At 38.8% G+C, this 19,875-nt stretch overlaps 1 protein-coding gene across 1 annotated transcript in view; it reads left to right on the plus strand.

The window, feature by feature from the left end:
• The window catches only part of loxl2b (lysyl oxidase-like 2b), a 35,189-nt gene that overhangs the window by 7,214 nt on the left and 8,100 nt on the right, over positions 1–19,875 (plus strand). The window contains exons 4-7 of the mRNA XM_085910564.1: positions 10,994–11,205; positions 14,644–14,860; positions 16,362–16,545; positions 18,720–18,871. Coding sequence (XP_085766690.1) covers positions 10,994–11,205; positions 14,644–14,860; positions 16,362–16,545; positions 18,720–18,871 — 765 coding nt within the window. The remainder of the gene's footprint in view (positions 1–10,993; positions 11,206–14,643; positions 14,861–16,361; positions 16,546–18,719; positions 18,872–19,875) is intronic.

A 19,875-nucleotide genomic window follows, 5' to 3' on the forward strand; every position in this document is an offset into this window, starting at 1 on the left:
TTTTTGGAAATCGCGGACGTTGTGTCCTCTCGGCTAAAGAAGAAAAGGGCCATCGTGAGTGGCCTGTCAGCAGTTCTGACTTGTCTCCCATTAATTGTGTAGTGTATTATGACATGCAAATTATAACAAAAGAGACCCAGACTGTTGAGCAATAGAAGTTGTAAATCAAGCAAGAATGGGAACAATACCACTGCCAAAGCTTTAAAATATTTTTGTCTTCAGTTTCCAAACGCTTAATAGCTATTGTTAAAAATAAAGAAAATATACCCATGTCCTTTTTTTGCAATCTGATGCAGGCATCAAATTCAAAATAAATGGATAGTTACAAACACCCCCCCCCCCCCCCCCACACACAGTTACATTTTAAATAAGTATCTTGTCTTTGTAGTATATTCAAATATAGGTTAAAAAGAATGTGCAAATCATTGTATTCTGTTTTTTTTATATACTTTTTACAGTTGGGGTGTACACAATGTGCATGTACACGATTATGGAAAATTAAAACATATATAACGTTTACCAACATTGCAACCAGGTAGCTTCATTTAACTGGCTCAGAATGTAACTTTTTCATTATCTGCAAAAGATTTTTATTACAAAATTTTCTTCCATACCTAAATTCACCTTCCATAAAGAATACAGACACATTTGAAGACTTAACAAGAGTGCTAGAATTGAAGACTGAAATAAATATTACCATTGGTTCGGCCTGTAGTGAGGAAATTTGGGACAAAGCACAAGTGAACTCCCTCTTAAATGCAGGTCATCATTTTTTGGTTTTAAACAACTCTGCACACTTGAGTTCAATAGCAATAGCACATCCCGACGCTTTGGTTTAATAATAGTAATTTCCACACGTTTCACTGAGTGTGTGTGAGTGAAAGTAATGTTTAACTGGTTTGTTTGTTTTAGGTACCGGCACTTATAATTGTCAGAGTTGGCTGGCTGGATGTTTTCAGATCCTGCTGATTTCTAGAGTGGACAATGAGCATGAAATTAATTTCAAACTCAGTTGTTAGCTTTCTGTGCAAGTTTCTTGAATGCACATTCCAATGTTATGAGAACACTGCAGCGCCTAGATAAGTGAGCAGGGACCGAATTGTGGGCTTCTCATGTTAATGCTATTATTGTGTTGTTCCCTCTTGGACTGTCATCATTTTTTTTTGCAGAAGTGGGATGTATTTTTCTTTGTCAATTGCATATGTAAATGCGTCTACGGTATCTGAAATGTGCAGAAGTTGATGTCATGCTTTCCCAAGAGCTCTACATGACTGATGTCAAGCCGTGTGGTGAAAGTCTGATTCAGCGTTTCCATTCTAAAAAAACATCTGGACCCCATGCCACATCATATGCACACTGCATTATCTGGAAGCGGTATCCTTGTGACACACCCAAAGATACTCTGATGTGTAATAGTGGCAATGATTACATATAGTTGGAGGTTTTGTTTGATTAGATGATTACTATGCTCCGAGAGCATTTAGGAGAGCCACCGCCTTTTTAAGTGGCGCTAACCTCAGTTCAATGTCCAGCAAGCGATTCACACACAAAGCAAATACCCAGACAATGAGCTAAGAGGGAGGTGAAACATGTATACTTGCACGCATGTGTTGCTGACCTTTTACTAATGCGGTCAGATTCTCCTTTGTAAGTTCTTCACCATGTTACGCGTTTGAAATTGAATAGGAGGTGTTGAATCTTGAACATTTGTTAGAATTGGCTATTATGCCACGATACAGAAGTTTCCAGTGGACTTGTTTGTTACAGTAAGCTGACCAGTACACAATTGACACTGTGAGTTTACTGAGCCTGACTCTATGAAATATTTAGTTTTCTGTCTGTATGTTCGCATTGCTGTTTCACCATGGGAATTCTCTGAGGTCTGAACTGCATTCATGAGCATACATTCCATTCTATTTCTCAACTTCTTCAACATGTAGAAATTCCGAAGTTTATGAAACGTTTGGCAATGCCCACTTTCATGCAGCCTGAGGACACAATTTTGTTCAGTCTAAAAATATGAACGGTATCAAAAACAATATGTCCTGAGACTATACATTTCATAAAGAAGGGCAACTGATGTTTTAGATGACTAAACGCACGCGCGCGCACGCACATACACGCAGACACACACGCACACACACACACTGTCACATGTGAAGCCTCAGAAAACCAGGTGAGCCGTGATTGGTTGTGTCCTGTGACCTGGCAACTGTGATGTCATTTTCAGTCGACAGCATGTGGCAAAATGGCTCTTTTGCCTGTTTAGTTAATATCGGAATTAGAAGCATCCACCTCGACATTGGGGAGAATGATCAAGTTGGATGATGACTGGGCAGCGGTGAACAGTTATTTAAGGCATTTAAAGGCAGCATCAGTTTCTGGGCTTGATGGAAATAAAAAGTTAGTAAAAGGGAGTTGTTTGTAGGGTGCAGTGACCTGGCTGTAGTCTTGGATGAACTTCCTGTAAAAGTTTGCAAACCCCAGAAACTGTTGCAGCTGCTTGCAGGAGGAAGAGACTTGCCAATGAGGCACTCAATCACAATAATTTCGAAGACCCTACGAGACAAAATACAGACTTAATTTTTTGATCAAACACAATAATACTGTAGTTGTAATGAGTCATACATTATTTGTGAGTGTTAGCATTGGCTCTATATATTTCTGATTCATTTAAGAATATATTCAACCATCATTTCTGAAAAAATGTTTTGTTGATAATGCACAAGGAATATTAGTCTCAGCTAAGTGCAAGTTTGTCAGGTCCTGTGCTGCTTCTGTTCCTGACGAAAGCTTTGCATTTTATAAGAACAGAAAAAATGTTTGAGGAATAACAGAGCCAACATTTTTGAATTTATAGTTTATTTTGTTTGGCTGCACAACTTCTCATCCCCTAACTCTTCTCATGCACGTACACTTCATAAGAAAATTACACTGAGTCACCTCGTGTGCAACTCACATTTTCCTCTCTTAGGTCACCCCCCCCTCCCCCCACTTCTGGGGACATAAATTTCACTTTACTCTCTGTAAACTTCCAAATACAGTATGTCCGCATTGAACTGTAAAATAGTAAAATGCTTTTGTCAGCCTTCATCATTGCACAGTAATTGTGGATTTGTACATGGTTATTATCTTTACAAAAAAGGTTTCAGAAATGACCATCTTCAAACATGATGTTTTTAATGTGGATAGTCACATTTTCTTAAATTAACAATTGGTTAATTCAGCATGTCTCAATCTCGCATGGGGCAGTTTATGTAATGATATCATGCTTTCTATTTTGAGTCAAGACATCAATCTTTCAAGATGCAAAAATCATCTTCTTTAGCGTTCAGGTCAACATATCCATCCATCCATCCATCCATCCATCCATCCATCCATCCATCCATCCATCCATCCATCCATCCATCCATCCATCCATCCATCCATCCATCCATCCATCCATCCATCCATCCATCCATCTTCTTCCGCTTATCCGGGGTCAGGTCGCGGGGGCAGCAGCTTTAGGAGGGACTTCCAGACTCCCCAGCCACTTCATCCAGCCCATCTCGGGGGATCCCAAGGCGTTTCCAGGCCAGCTGAGAGACATAGTCTCTCCAGCACGTCTTGGGTCATCCCCGGGGTCTCCTACCGGTGGGACATGCCCGGAACACCTCCCCAGGGAGGCGACCAGGAGGCATCCTGATGAGATGCCCGAGCCACCTCATCTGGCTCCTCTCAACGTGGAGGAGCAGCGGCTCTACTCTCTCCCGGACGACCGATTCCCACCTTATCTCTAAGGGAGAGCCCGGTCACCCTGCGGAGGAAACACATTTCGCCCGCTTGTATCCTGGATCTCGTTCTTTCGGTCACGACCCATAGCTCGTGACCATAGGTGAGGGTAGGAGCGTAGATCGACCGGTAAATCGAGAGCTTTGCCATTTGCGTTTTGGCCTGAGCCAAAAGCTCTCTCTTCACCACGACAGACCGGTACATCGGCATTACTGCGACGACGCTGCACCGATCCGCCTGTCGATCTCGTGCTCCATCCTGCCCTCACTCGTGAACAAGACCCCAAGATACTTGAACTCCTTCACTTGGGGCTGGATCTCATCGCTGATCCGGAGAGGGTATTCCACCCTTTTCTGACCGAGGACCATGGACTCGGATTTGGAGGTGCTGACCCTCGTCCCGACCGCTTCACGCTCTGCTGCGAACAGCTCCAGTGAGAGCTGGAGATCACCGCCTGAAGAAGCCAACAGCACCACGTCATCTGCAAAAAGCAGAGACGCGATGCTGAGGTCCCGAAACCGGACACCCTCAACGCCTCGGCTGCGCCTAGAAATTCTGTCCATAAATGTTATGAACAGAATTGGTGACAAAGGGCAGCCTTGGCGGAGTCCAACCCTCACTGGGAACGAATCTGACTTACTTACTGCCTGCCGGAAATGCGGACCAGACTCTGGCATCGGTGATACAGGGACCGAACCGCCCTTAGGGGCTCGGCCGGGTATAGCCCGAATAGAAAACGTGGGTCCCTCTTCCCATGGGCTCACCACCTGGGGGGTCGGGTGCAGAGTGAGCTGGGCGGCGGCCAAAGGCGGGGACCTTGGCGGTCCGATCCCCGGCTGTAGAAGCTGGCTCTGGGGACATGGAATGTCACCTCTCTGGCAGGTCAACATATTGAAACTAAATTGTCAGCTGCTAACGCCTAATTCGCGGAACAAAACGCTGCGTTGCGATCTTCTCCGTAACGCCGCAAGGAATAGAAAGCATTGGCGTTGAGACAAGTAAATGCAATATGGGGTTCCTCAAGGAAATTCCCAACTCCCGCATTAGTTTTGCATTAGTATTAAATAAAGTCAAAATTATTTTTTAATATTTAAACAAATGATTCATGGCGAGACATATGCTACACAGTGACTCTCAATTCAGTTTAACACTTGCTGGGAAGTCACATAAGTGAGCCCTCAACAGATTATATTGTGGATAAAACGGGGAGAAGTTTTGCTGTAACTAGGAAATGTTCCAAGTCTATCACATTGAACATCTTGTCACACCTTGGGTACTGCCTCGTGATTTAGTCATCTGGTTCGAATAACAAAGTGTAAAAACCATACATTTTTCACAATAAGGCTGCCAGGTTAGCACACAATTGTTTTAAGTACACAAATATTTTAGAAATGCCTAGAAATCCCTCATGGCTTCCCATTGAAAGGTGATTATATTCCTGCCATCTTACTATATTCAGAAGTGTTTTATTCAGAAAGAAACCGCAATGTCATTGTGCAACGGATGTACAACAAAACTAAGATACAGCTACAAAAGTCATTTTCAAAAAGAAATTAAAAGGACACTTAAATAAACTAGCTTGTACGGCCCTTAGTGGCTCAAAACATTACTTATTGACATTAAAGGTGAATTCTGGCCAATTTCATCAATTTTCATTTCTCTCAATTTCCTTTTTCCATTCATTATGCCTGTATTAAATTTCTTCGCATGCGAGTGTTGGTCTGTACACACTGTATGTCGGTGTGTAGTTATGTATATATAAATATATATAAACTATATATTCTCTTATATCCGCTTACCATCTCCGACATGATTTGTGATTTTATAGTGGACCAATACTATTTATGAGGTTTAAGGCACTGTAAATATAAGAACACCATTTTAAGCTTTTATGTTTTTCTGTTGGTACCCCACGAAGAAAGCCTTTGTTGAAGCAAGAGCAAATCGAGGTCCTAGACAAAAATAAACGATAATATATCGCGAGACTGACAAAAATGTTCAACAAAATGAGATAGGAAATACTGCAAAATTATTTCATGTAGGTATTATTACTGAAGCTTCGTATGTATGTTGCATACATGAACAATTTCCATCGTTTCTATTTTCTAGTTCACTTTGTCAAAGCGTGGGGGAAACATGTTTCCACTTTGCGAACAAATGAGGTTTTTAAATGGGGCGTCGCAAACTGGGCCATTTTGGAACTGTATAATTGTTGTTTTGTATTGTATCCATTGTAGACACATAATACATAAATACAATATTAAGGTACAAATATTTTTTCCTCTTCAAAATAATTTTCTATTCATATAATATACAGTACCGACATAAATGGATCGACCCATTTACAATATAGAGTAACTTAACAAAAGGCATTTCTGTTGGAGGCTTTACCTTACCAGCATGGCATTTTTCCCCTGTGAGGTGATTTTTGCTGCTTTTGAAAGCTGTTGAAGCCCTCTATTAGAAACACGTGTTCATAAGATGCGTGCTGTTTTTGCTGGCACATGTTCATCTGCTGCAGAAGAGGAATGTACTGAAAGCACATCATGGTCAAAACGTTGAGAAACCTCTAAAATGTTTTACAGTTAATATATTGGGTTGCTGCCTTACTGTGGCATGCACGTAAGAATATTTATATCCTGTACATACACCTTTAAAACCGATGGGTTAAAAGATTTCCTGGGTTGGTCCATTTTTTTTAACCCAAATTATTGTTTCGAAGCCAGCAGTGGATGGCAGTGATTGAAAGATGGTGACACAGACTATAGCTTCACATTCTTAAAAAAAACTACAGTACTCTACTCACTAAGAGCTATGCTGTTTTCTGTAATATAAAAATAGAAACAACAAAATATTGTTTTCCCTGTACAGTAAATTGACTGTGAGACAAATGCGAAAAGATAGCCTCTTCACTTAGCTATTTTTGACACATGGAACTCTTATTGACCTCATCTAAAATAAAAAACATAGTTTCCCAGAGAATGAAGACTGTGAGATAGTATTCACTATCTGTCACCGTGATAACAATTCCTACTTAGAAGCAGATTAACGTAATATCGACCAGTAAAAATGGAAAGTGCAGTCTGTTGGAAACACCTCCCAAAAATAATCAAGTCTATCTGCTCTCAAGGGTTTTGATATTATTATTACAGTCATTCATTCATCTTTCATACCACTCATCTTTGCAAGGGTTGCTTTTATTATTATTATTAGTGAGTGGGCAGGTAACTGCTCAATGTTAGAAAGGCAGAACACGATTAGAGTTTTGCACATGTTGACAGAAAGAAAAGCTAAAAACATTTTTCAGTGTTGCACTACCTATTTGTGAGTATGATTACAGTGTTGCTCTATCTTCAGTACTGGTTTCATAGTGACTGCCATCTGACAGACCTTTTTTTTTTTAAGTGTTTGAGGGCTGTGTGGGTTTATTTAAAAAGCCTCTGAAAATATTCATGACGTGTCGTTCATTCTGTCAAAATTAGTAGTTTGCATCATCACCATTTGTGGCAAAATTGTCTTCACTGCAAAACATAAATAGATATAAACATTTAAAAAGTAAATCATTAATTCAATAAATAAATAAGTCACCACCGATTAAATAAATAGAAGTCACTACTTATTTCCGTATTTATAGTCAAAAGTAGTCGTTCATGTGGTGGTTATCTCATCCCCCGCAAACTGTCAAATCTGTGGTGCTTGCTGCTTAGATGAGCTGAAAAGCATTCAGTCCAGTAATTTTTTCCAGTCACAGACCTACTGTTAGTTGGGCCTGTGCAATTCTGTGGTCTTATTATTTATACGTCCATATGTGAATTCACCTAATTATATTCACGTTAACATGCTATGTCTCTTTCCCCTTGTGAGGGACAGTCCAGGGTATTTCTCGCCTTTTGCTCGTCAGCTTACATGTGATCCTGAACTTTACGAGGGGTCGAAAAGGGGCTGTTGGCTTGTTTCCTTTGATTTTCTTTTCAACGATGGAGTTTCTTCACAACTGTGTAGCTTTGCACTGCTATATTATATTGCACAAGATCAACTTCACCTCTCCTTTACTTGTCATCCCACAAATGGCTTTTCCATCTGTGCTTTTCCCTCAAAACAAGACACAGGAAAGGCCAATCTCCCTGGAGAGTGCGGGAACAAAACAAGACACACATGTTTGTAATCTTTTTTTTTGTGTGTGAAACTAAATGGCTCATACTTTAGGGGTGAGAGATCACGTGAGCGCCTGATTTCCAGACTGGAAAGAAATAAAGAGAAATTAAATAGAGTGGATGATGGCAAGCATTCACGTTGTCCAGCCAAGGAATAAAACACTAACCTAAAGACTAAGTTGAAAATGGCTGGTATCTTTTCCTGTAAGTTCCTTTGTACTGTATGAAGACAATGGGCCTCATTCTCTAAAAGTATGTCCATACATTTGCACTGTATTTCCCTATCATAAGGTGCACTTAGTTTAAGCCTTTAATTTTCTCAAAAAACAAAGATGGGCCTTTTAATAAAGTGCGTCTTTTCTGTGGACTGAATTCCACCCAGAAACCAGACAAGCTTTTGAATCTCTCACCTTTCCTGGCAAATAAACTTTTATGAATGCATTTTTTTGGTCTGATTTTTCCAAACTGCCCTCATTCTTTTCTCTGGCACATCCCATTTTAATAAGAAGAATGTGATCATAATATGTTTAGTAATATTTATGAATATCTAAAATATCTGATGTGTTCGCAAAACGTCAAGACTTTTTTGAAATTAGCTAGAAAAATAATTTTAGGGACACATAAAGCCATTTCTGATGAAAATTTGCTGTTGACCAGTGTTATTAGTATATGTTGTCAGTTTCTGTTTTCAGGAAGCTTTAAGATAATGCCAACCTTTAAGAGGGCCATCTCTCACAACTTGAAACCTTCAGGCATTGACTGAGCTTACTCTACAGTAATTTTGTGTATGTGGTCAACTTGTGCGCATTCATTACTGAATAAAGACTTATGTAAGATTTGGCAGCGATGTTTACCTCTTTAAGAGATGCATTTTAGCTGCCTGTTTTTTATTTATTTATTTTCTTAGCTTAAATTTCAAGCATCCATGGTGTCTTGGGTCATGAAAATGTCTACAACTGACAATTGTATCATATTGTGTGTTTGGTGGACACAGACAAAAGGCCACACTCACCATAGTAATTTTGTGTCTGTTCTCAACTTGTGCACAGAGAACGAACATTTCTACGCATTCATTCCTGAATGAGGACAAATGTGAGGTTTGGCATTGTTGTTTACCTCCTCAAGAGATGCATTTTAGTTGCCTGGTTTTTGTTATTTTGGCTTAAATTTTAAGCGTCTATGGTGTCATGGGTCATGAAAATGTCTCCAACTGACTCTTGTATCTTATTGTGTGTTTAGTAAACACAGACATGGTTCACAAGCCATTTGTATTATACTATATTTTGCACAGCTTTATATTCTCTGCACTGGAGACTTTGTTGGACAAATTCAGTTAGGTTTGGCAGGAAATACTCCAGCGGAGGTCAGATAGAGTGGTGATTTGTAGTTCTCAAATTTCTGGACTTGTCTTGGACTTGGAGGAAAAGCAGTGTTTAGAAAATGCTTTCTTCATTCTTTGATTTACCGCATTATGTATGTGAGGTGAGGAATCATGAGCATATCTGCTGAGCCAATCTGATGTATTTCTGTATTGCAGGCTGAGTTCAAGCTCAAGAATGTGGCCGCTTCGGGCTATGGGAGATAGCAAAATGATACATCCTCACAGAAGCAAACAGTAAAGGGGTCTGCAAGCTTGTTCTCTGGACCTTCTTATTCTTTGCCATATTTTATAAAACCCCATTCAAAGTCAAATGACCCAAAACTCATGCAATTTTCAACATTTATCAAATATTTTTGTTAGTAGCAGTGGTGTTCTTCAGCTTTCTTATTTAGTGTTAATGTGAGCTACGTAGATTTTTAAAGAGGAAGTCAACCCCCAAATTTTCTTCACAATATGTTGTATGAACCCTCACTCGTCTAAAAATGGTATTCTGGTCAATATTGTGTTTGTGGAATATGAGTTAAATAGCAAAATGCACACATTTTTATCCATCGCATCACAGTTGCTAGGTCTCGGTTCACAACCAATCATGTCTCAGCTTCAGAAAACTGGTGAGCCATGAAAGGTCATGACCTGAGGCCTGGCAACTGTGATGCCATTTTTTAGTTGACAACACATGACAAAATTGTCGCCTCCTGAGATAGATAAAAACTTTGGAATGGAACTTTGATAGATTTTGCCCGGAAATTAATTAGAATATTGTGTTTTGATGAGTTGGGCTGTGCAAAACATATTTGTAAGCCTAATAATTTATTTTATCTAATTGTTAAAGTTACTGATGGTGTAGTGGTTTACTTACTTGACTTTGTGCTATGAATGTGCATGGGGAATTGCTGTCTGTCTTTATATGCCCTATGATTGACTGACAGCCACTTTGTGGTGTAAAAGAAAATTGAAGGATGGATAGCATAATTGTTGAATTCAGCAGAACGGCAAACATGGTTCAAAGCTTTTTTTTTTTTTTGCTGTTCTGTTTTCCTTTAAAGCATGCTCTTTAGTTGTTTCTTCTGCCAGGAATGATGGAAGATTAACTGCAAAATCCACTGTAAAAATGTGTAGCCGTCTTATAACTACTTATTAAGTGATGTTGTGTTTTCAGGTCGCCGAGTCCATCGCTTTGTTTAGTTTGGTTGTGTTAACAAGACACCCAGTCTCAACATATGCCTTATTAAAAACAGGAAATTCAATTTTTCTTTAGTTTGGAAAGGTGTCTTAATTACGGCTACCGTGAAGAATCTTAAATTTATGAGCTTTTAAAGCAAAACACAGTTGCAGGGTATCCATATATAGTGTCACTTCAATAACAGTAAAAATGTGTTTTATTTGAAAAATGTTTGATCACACCAAGCTGGTAGGTCATAGCCTACGACCAGGCGGCTAGGAAATGGAGTGTTTTTTTGTGTATTATGTAACACAACTAAATGATTACTTAGAACCTAGCTCAACTGACTCTGGATGACTCTTCAGCACACAGGAGCTGTAAATCTAATCTTAAAACAACAAGGCAGATTTGCTAACCAATATTCCATTTCATTTCATACTCTCCGGTTGTACTATACTGTGGAACTAAGCATACATTAAATTTGTTGATGTTCCTTCTTTCATGAGGGTTTCATATTCCTTACAGAACCTTGACATTCAAGTTGAAGATGTGCGCATTCGAGCCATTTTGTCATCATTACGCAAGCGGATCCCTGTGACAGAGGGCTACGTGGAGGTAAAGGATGGTGGGAAATGGAAGCAGATCTGTAATACGGAGTGGAGCCACCTGAACAGCAGAGTCATCTGTGGCATGTTTGGCTTCCCTGGGGAGAGGAAATACAACGCCAGAGTCTACAAGTGAGTATTTGTGGTTAGGTTGGGGTTGTATTCAGTCTAGAGCAGGTGTGAGAACATGATCACTGCTGGTCATTTCTGTAAGAAATTTGAGTTTTGAAAAGTTATTTTGGAAGAATAATACAACCACCACCTGCACAAGTCAGAGAATGAAAGTAAAAATAATCAGCCAAAATAATATGGTTGCACAAGTTTGCACACCCTCTTATAAGTGGGGACAAAACTTTATCATGAATAAGACTCACGTTAAATGAGAGTCAGCGCACAACTACCAACTTTTAAAAAGCCCATGATTAACCCCAAATGAAGTTCGGCTGTACTAATAGACTTTTCTAGAAATTCATATTCTTTCGAACTTAACGTTCTATTTCTGGCGAAAGAAAGATAGTCCCAAAGCATGATGGTGCCACCAGTATGCTTCACTGCATTTTGTTCTTTTGCTGATGAGCATTATCATGTTTGCGCCAAACTTACCTTTTGGAATTATGGCAAAACTGGTTAGCACATTCAACTCACAGTTCAAATTGTGGTATAAAATTTTAATTTTGGCCTTCTTTTGTGAATTCTGCACACGTGCCCTGTGCCCACATGCGTTTTCTCCGGGTACGCTTCCTATAGGGGGAACTGGGGTATTCTTCCTACACGCCTAAAACATGAATGGTAGGTTACTTGAAGACTAAATTGTGAATGGTTATATTTGTGCCCTGTAATTGGCTGCGGACTACTGCAGGATGTACCCCTCCTTTCCTCTACAAATTAGCTGTGACAAAACCTTACGAGTTTTTTCGGCCGTCTCTCATTAACAGCAATTAAAGCCATTTGACAACTGTCCTATGCCTCAGCCACGGAGGGCAGCCATCTTAGGTTGCCACTGTTACTGACAACTTTGATTTTTTTTTTCGCTGAAAACACTGTTATCGGAGCGAATCTCTGTGTGGAATATTGAGAACCTCTCAAAGAGCTAACTTCACTGTTTGCATCAACTATGCAGAGTATATTATATGAGTATCATGAATTCTGACTGACAGAGATTAGGTTTATATTTTGCACACAAATTTGGTCCCGATTTTATATTTAATTGTTGATAGTTCCGACAAGAAGATGCTTTGAGTGAATTTTGTGCCATCAGTTACATTACGTATAATGATTGTCAGTTACTGACTTTTGATTTCAAAGGTGCATGAGCCACTGCAACATAGGTTAATCATAGTCTTCTATAAACTAGTGCTAATGCATTCAACACCAAATTTAGTGGGTGCAGAGGCTGGATTTTTCCTTTACTGCAGCAGAGCATGGCGACTGCTTCATTTTTCCATCGACGTGTCATCCTGCTCCCGGTATGACTCCGTGTGCTATGACTCCGTGTGAAACGTGTGGTGTGTGGGGCCAATCTGGCTGCTCTCTAATAAACCTAAACTTGACTCTGCTCTGATACATCTGCATAGTCTCTAATAGGATTTTATCAAGAGTTGCTTTAGGGGCTCTAGATTTAAAGCTTACATAAGATGTTTATTAATTCTTCCGTTTTACGTTTTACTCATTCAGTTGTGGTCTATATTAAGTGGAACAACAATGCTTTTGTCTGAATTCCTCATTTTGATAGCATCTCTTTTATACTTGTTCTGAAGTGCGGCTCAGAGAAAGCTGTTTTGGTGCGGTCTCTTTCAATAAAAATTAGATACTTTACACTCGACTCCCTTCAGGTCGCAAGATGTGCGCCTCCCTTTCTGGTCAGAAATATTTGTAGTGTTTTAGCCATGGTAGAGTTTGCTTGCGCTACAAACGTTTTGATTGATTAAAAGACGTAACGGCAGAAGACTTGTCCATACAACCATACATAACACGTAACAAAATAAATTCCCAAAATATTTATGAACATGTCTTGTAAACAAGTACTGCAGTCAAGTTAACCAGTAAGCTAATGCCAGCATTAGCAAGAGGCTAACAAATCCATTTAACGCAGAGTAATAAAGATGGCGGATTTGCGAAATCGTTTGCCCACACCCATTACCTTGTTTGGTAGTCCCGACCCAAAGGATATGACGTAATATATAAAATACGTAAAAGAAAATGGCGAAAACTGAACAGCGTAAAGAATAGCCCCCAAACTGATCATAAAAGTATCTCTGCAACATCTGGAGGGATAGATTACACTTTTCCACAATTTTGGAGACTACAAGTGCATAATAAAAGGAATATTAAAGTAAAAGAAGTGGATTTTCCATCATATGTAAAAAAAAATAATAATAATCGTACATACTACTGATGGAGACATGGAAAATATCCAAGAACTGTATTTAAGAAATTAATATGAAAACTTATACAAGAAAACCAATCAAGACATTAGCAATGGCGTCAATGCACTTATCAGTGCAATTATGAAACTGTATTCAATGTATTATTACAAATAACCTTCGTAAATTAAACCGGCTATAGTTTTCATTTGTAAAATAAAAAATAAAAAAACTCCTGTGATAATCTTTGCATTATCATGATTACTGTAGAACCTCACAGTGCAGATTAAATTCCAATACAGATCAATATCTTCATCCCATGCTAGCAAAATAAGAATTCTATCAGTAAGTTTCCTTCCGTTAGCATTCCAGCTGGGCTCTAATTGCCCAGCTGCCTCCAACAAAATTAATAACGAGTCTTATCGAGTCCCCAATGAAAAATAAATGTTGCCTCCCCCATCTTTTTTTTATTACACATATGTTAGACCTAGGACAGTTGTTTAAGATGTGCCGTTACACTTAATGAGCGTAATAAATAATTACATAATGCGGGATTCCTCAAGATAAGACATTAGCAACCGAGCAGGTCCCCTCGTTGCCATAGCTGTACTAAGTTTATTTTGTTTTTACTTGTCAATTATTTTACCGGTTCTTTTATCACAAACAAAATATTTCATTAGAGTGATGAAGGCGGAAGTACAATCCGAAACATGTCAGGTAATGCAACCTAAAATATCTTGTTTGTGATAAAAGAACCAGTAAAATAAAGGTTTTGCCATGTTTATTAATTCGAAATGATTACCATATGTCATCTTTACGAAAATATGAAACAGAGTGTAAATTCCATTTCAACCTGAGGGATTAAGATAAGTACAATGAATCTGAAACACGTACATGTAGCGCTGAAGCAAATCCAATAAAATCTTCATAAATGGATCACTTTCTTTGGTAACCTCCTGTGCATCACGATGAAAATCTTTTCACGTATTCTATTTGCAAATTTTAAACTTGCGAGCTATCACAAAAATATCAATGGAAACACAATGGAAAAAGGAAAAAATAAATCTAGACATGTAGACATAACAGTGATCATAATTGATTAACAATATTTAATGTCAGAGTTATAATGGGCTTGCCAATGTTGCATACATAAGCCATTCTAAGCAGTATAATATTGTAAGTGATTCATACTCCTTGTTCTGTGCAGGATGTTTGCTCGCAGGAGGAAGCCCTCATATTGGGAGTTTGCCGTCAATTGCACTGGCAAAGAGGCCCATTTGTCTAGCTGTAAACTGGGGAAGGATAAATCCGTGGAATCTAATGGAACTTGTGCTGAAGGGTTGCCTGTGGTGGTGAGCTGTGTCCCTGGAAGAGCCTTTGCTCCTTCATCTGCGACTGGATTTAAGAAGGCCTTCAGACAAGAGGTACATCTCACTTAACCTCTGCTCACGCTTGAAAAGCACTTTGGTTGGTGTCAAGTGAAGAGTAAATTAAAGAACCTGTCGCTATAGGGACACCAGGAGTCTGTGCCCGACCACCAAGAGGCTTGTGCCCCTCACTTGAGGCACACATCTCTGAAATTGAACTTTTTAATTTATTTAATATATTTCTTAACATGAAAGTAGCTGCTTTGAGCAAGTAAAAATTACATTTTAAAACATGTTTCTTTTCAGTTTCTTTTCTATGCCTCAAGTGACCACAAGCATCTTGATGGGCACAGAGTGTGGTAAAAAGTTTACATTCATGTAGTTAGAACTGAAAACGTTCACCTGAGGTAGAAAGATACAAACTTTGATACGTGAGAAATGGTTTCAGTTTTTGTGACTTTCGGCTTGTGAACCCACGGGGGATGCACTCCAAATCCACCAATGATATGGAGAGACTATATTAAAAAAAACATTTAAAAATAGGTTTTAACCCTTGCAGTCCTTAAACACAATCAAGTATGTTAAAAGACACATCAAATAAACCAATACAAATCTAAACTTATCAAAACACGCATGTTGATGTAGTCCATATTTATTTTCAATCTAAAAGCACCATTCTCCAAAGAAAGGGAAAATAATGATGCTTCAAGCTGTTTGTTGCGCCCAGTTTGTTTACTGTAAAATCCACAGATACAACAAAACAGAAGTATGTTTTATATTCAAAAAACAAAATGTTCAACCAAACCATATAATTACATCTAATAATCTACTAGCTTGTTATATACACATAATGCAAAACACCTTAGCTTGGCTAAAAAAAACTGTTCACAGATGTTATCGTACTTCAAATTCTTCGAACAACTGCTACTTTAACACACACACGGAGCATACAGCAACACTCACAAGCATATATTCTGCTCTGACTATGACAATGACTATTTGTATCATAGTTTGGGATCTTCTCTGCCTCTTCTTTATATGTTGCATATCTTCCAGCAGACCTTAGTGCCTGGCATGTTGTGGTACAATGAAGTAATACATGGAAGGTGCGCAACTCGAAATTCAGACTTGCCTGTACAAAGTAAAAAATCTATTTACAACCAATGATAATAAAATTGCCGTCTCTCATTAGTTGATGATGTTTGCAATTATTATACTCTATATTATTTTATCTCTGGTTAGCACGTCCGCCTCAGAGTTCAGAGGTTTTGGATTCGATTAACCCTCCTAGAGTTTGCATGTTCTCCCCGTGCCTGCGTGATTTTTCCCCAGAAACTCCGATTTCCTCCCACATCCCCAAAAGAATCCATGCTTGTTAGGCCGATTGAGCACTCCAAATTGTGCCAAACACTGCAATATGTGGTGTAAACTGTATAAAATGTGCTACTTACATGTGTTTCCACTAGGTTTTCCTAAACAGTTGCTGGGAGATCTGCATCACTGCCTGCTTTTGTCTACAAACTCTTACGTTGATTTTAAGAATGGTTTTCCTTTTCAGCAACCATTGGTCCGTCTGCGCGGTGGGGCCATAGTAGGCGAGGGCCGTGTAGAAGTGTTAAAAAATGGAGAGTGGGGCACCATATGTGATGACAAGTGGAATTTGCTGTCTGCCACGGTGGTGTGTCGAGAGCTGGGCTTCGGTACAGCCAAGGAGGCCCTGTCCGGTGGCCGCCTTGGACAAGGTGAGTTATGCATCCAAAGAATAAATACTTCCAAGAGTCAAAAATGTGGTTTGCAAGCATTCCGAGTGTTCTGGGATTAGTAATATCACAATCGTCTTCGGTAACCAAGTCTGTATGTTAAAACTCACAAAGAAGTTTTCCCCGGGTGTTGGAGTCACTGTAGGGCTTTTGCCATATATATTTAGAAAACATATATCAATACACAATGCACGGAGAGTCATCAGCACTATAAAATTTGCAATCATGCATCATATATTTATATATGATGCATGATTATTTTCAAGGCCAAAAGTCACATAAAATGAGACATTGTGTTTGATGTTAATTCTAATGCAATGTATCATCTTTTTCTTTTTCATGGGATGTTGGGGCGTATGTAGCATACATTACAGTGTATAATCAGTTACCATACCACACCAACCAGCTGGTGGAAAAAAACCATCTGCAGAAAAGACATTCAGTGATCTCAGTAACCTCTTCTGTAATCATGGCCTGCACTGGAAGGACTTCCTTTCCAGACTTCCAGACAGCACACAATGTTTATACTGCTGACTGCATGAAGTGTTTTTACAGTGTCTTCTCAGCACGCTTTTACAACAAGAGTGAGTTGCCCCATGGAAAAACTTAAATGTGCTGCTTACCCATTGAAAATCACACATTCAGCAGATGTTTTATAAACTGTTTTCCTGTCATCATAAAATACAATGGAAAGGTTACTTAAAAAGTAACACAAAGTAAGAGTATTGAATTGAGCTGGATTGAATTGAGCTAGCTTGCTGCCCTTTGTGCAGTACATAAAAAATAATAACGTTCTTGTAGATGCAAAATTTAATCAGAGTTTTTGAAGGTACGAACCGCCGTTCAACCATTTTTATTTTTGCTTTGGCTTGTGGGCAACAAAATTAGTCAGGAGCCAATAAACTAAATTTTCTTGACAACAATCAGCACTTGGGCAGATAGTGAACAACAGTTCAAAGAAGAGGTTTCAAGCTGTTTATTGCCACTCCCAGTCAAAGTTTACTGTCAAACTAAACAAAACAAAGAAAATTGTACATTGTGTGTTTAAATCAGCCACATGGCTTAGCCTTAAGTATGTCCGTTTAGCTTTATAATAACAAACATTGCAAAACGCAATTAACTGGTTAATAAATACGATCAGTTTATAACCTTTTAAACAGGACATTTTAAACAGAAAAAGTGCCAAAACAAACAAACAATATAACAGTGCTGATGGATAAATGACCAATTGCTTACTGAGTCAGTTGTGAATCTCGATTTTGTTCGTGTCTCTTTTTATCATATTCCTCAAGGTGGCCAAGGCGCACACACCAGAAGGAGTAGTACAATGTTCATAGAATTGAAGTAAAAGAAGTGGCAATAACTGTTGAATTATTTATATTTATCACACTACTGTATATTTGATGGAGTACAATGTCATAGAGTGCTAGTTTCCTTACAAAAAACACATTACCAACATTTTTTGTTTTGGAGGAATGGCCTTTTTATTCATTTCATTGGTTCGAAATATGAGTGTTTTGAGTTTTGAGTGTCATCAGAACAAATTGAAAGCAGTTTGAAGAATAAATATGACTTTTTTATTCTACCTAAGATGTTATATTGAGGCTACAGTGACTAGAAATGCCTGCTACTTTAGAAAAATAACATACATTTCACTTTCTGGAGACGCCTGAATGGGCAGCATGGTGGTACACTGGTTAGTATGTCTGCCTCACAGTTCAGAGGGTCCCGGGTTCACTTCCACCTCTGGCCCTCCCTGCGTGGAGTTTGCATGTTCTCCCCATACCTGTGTGGGTTTTCTCCGGTCACTCCGGTTTCCTCCCACATCCCAAAAACATGCATGGTAGGCTGACTGAGCACTCCAAATTGTCTGCAGTTGTGAGTGCTAGTACAGAAAATGGATGGATGGATGGATGGATGGATGGATGGATGGATGGATGGATGGATGGATGGATGGATGGATGGATGGATGGATAAGCCTGAATGTGTGTCATTTGTTTCTGGTATATTGTATATTATTATGAATACAACATAAGAATAGTGATGTATTCTTTTCCTCCAGGATACTTTATTTCTGGTTACAATTTTCACCCGCGTTTCCTTTCTGTCTACAGAAAGTGTCCTTTTCAAGCAGTGTTTTTCTTTTTGTTTGCAAGGCATGGGCCCAGTCCATATGAATGAAGTGCAGTGTTCTGGATTTGAGAAGTCCATCACCGAGTGTTCCTTCGACAAGGAGTCTCTGGGCTGCAGCCACGAGGAGGATGCAGCTGTTAGATGTAATGTCCCTGCTATGGGCTTCCAGGAGAGGGTGAGCTTCAGATTTATTTTATTCCCCTTTAGTTTTCCATTGACTTGTTTCTCAAAAGGATTACAAAACACATAGTTGGGAATTCATTATTTATCCACTTGATTCCCAAGCCCTCAGAGCCTTTGCATGAATTATGGATGTGACTTCCGGTATGAACTGGAACCATTGTTTTGATTACATGAGAACTGTTTACATGAGTCTGCTTTGTATGACAGTTACAGATGCAAACAATGTGCAGAACACTCGATATCACAGTGTAAAAGAGAAAAAAAAGAATCAATCCCGCTTCTTATTTATGACATCAAAAAGTGGCCAGCAATATTGTGTAGTATAGTGTTTAGCTACTTTCAGATGATGAGATTAGAAATGTCAAAACTTCATAAAATTAATGAAAAAGATTCGGTTTCTGAGTCCGGTTCTTCGATTCAATTCCAGTTCCTAATGACTCTCCTTAACCAAAAAAGAAAAAAAAAAAGGAGTCATTTTGGACGAATCACATTACCTTCTCTGTTCTTAAATTGCTTGAACTCTTTACCGTTTAGTTGTACTAAGTTCATTTTGTTCTCACTTGTCAATCACTTCACTGGTTCTTTTATCTCAAACAAGGTATTTTAGGTTGCATTTCCTGACATGTTTCGGCTTGTACTTCCGCCTTCATCAGAGTCTTTAACGTTCGTTAACGTCACTACAGGATACTAAAAGTTAAAAATTTTAGAGCTTGAACGCTTAAGAAATGTTGATCAAAGTTTATCACACATTTATAATTGCTGTCAAAAGAGGGCAATCGTTTGTATCGTTTGTACATGTCAACCACTACAGGATCTCTTTGCGGACATACTGGTTAGTCATCTGACATTTATTGGGTCACTAGCATGAATAGATTTATTATGAGTTCGCCTATTTTGAATACACTTATTTTAGATGTAAAAGTATAAATTGGTACACACTTACGAAGTGAAATGTTTAATACACTAGCACTTCGTGGACATTTTGAAATGACTCTT

This window comes from Syngnathus leptorhynchus, chromosome 4 (assembly GCF_054491065.1).
Source record: "Syngnathus leptorhynchus isolate UIUO chromosome 4, UIUO_Slep, whole genome shotgun sequence".
Lineage (NCBI taxonomy): Eukaryota > Metazoa > Chordata > Actinopteri > Syngnathiformes > Syngnathidae > Syngnathus > Syngnathus leptorhynchus.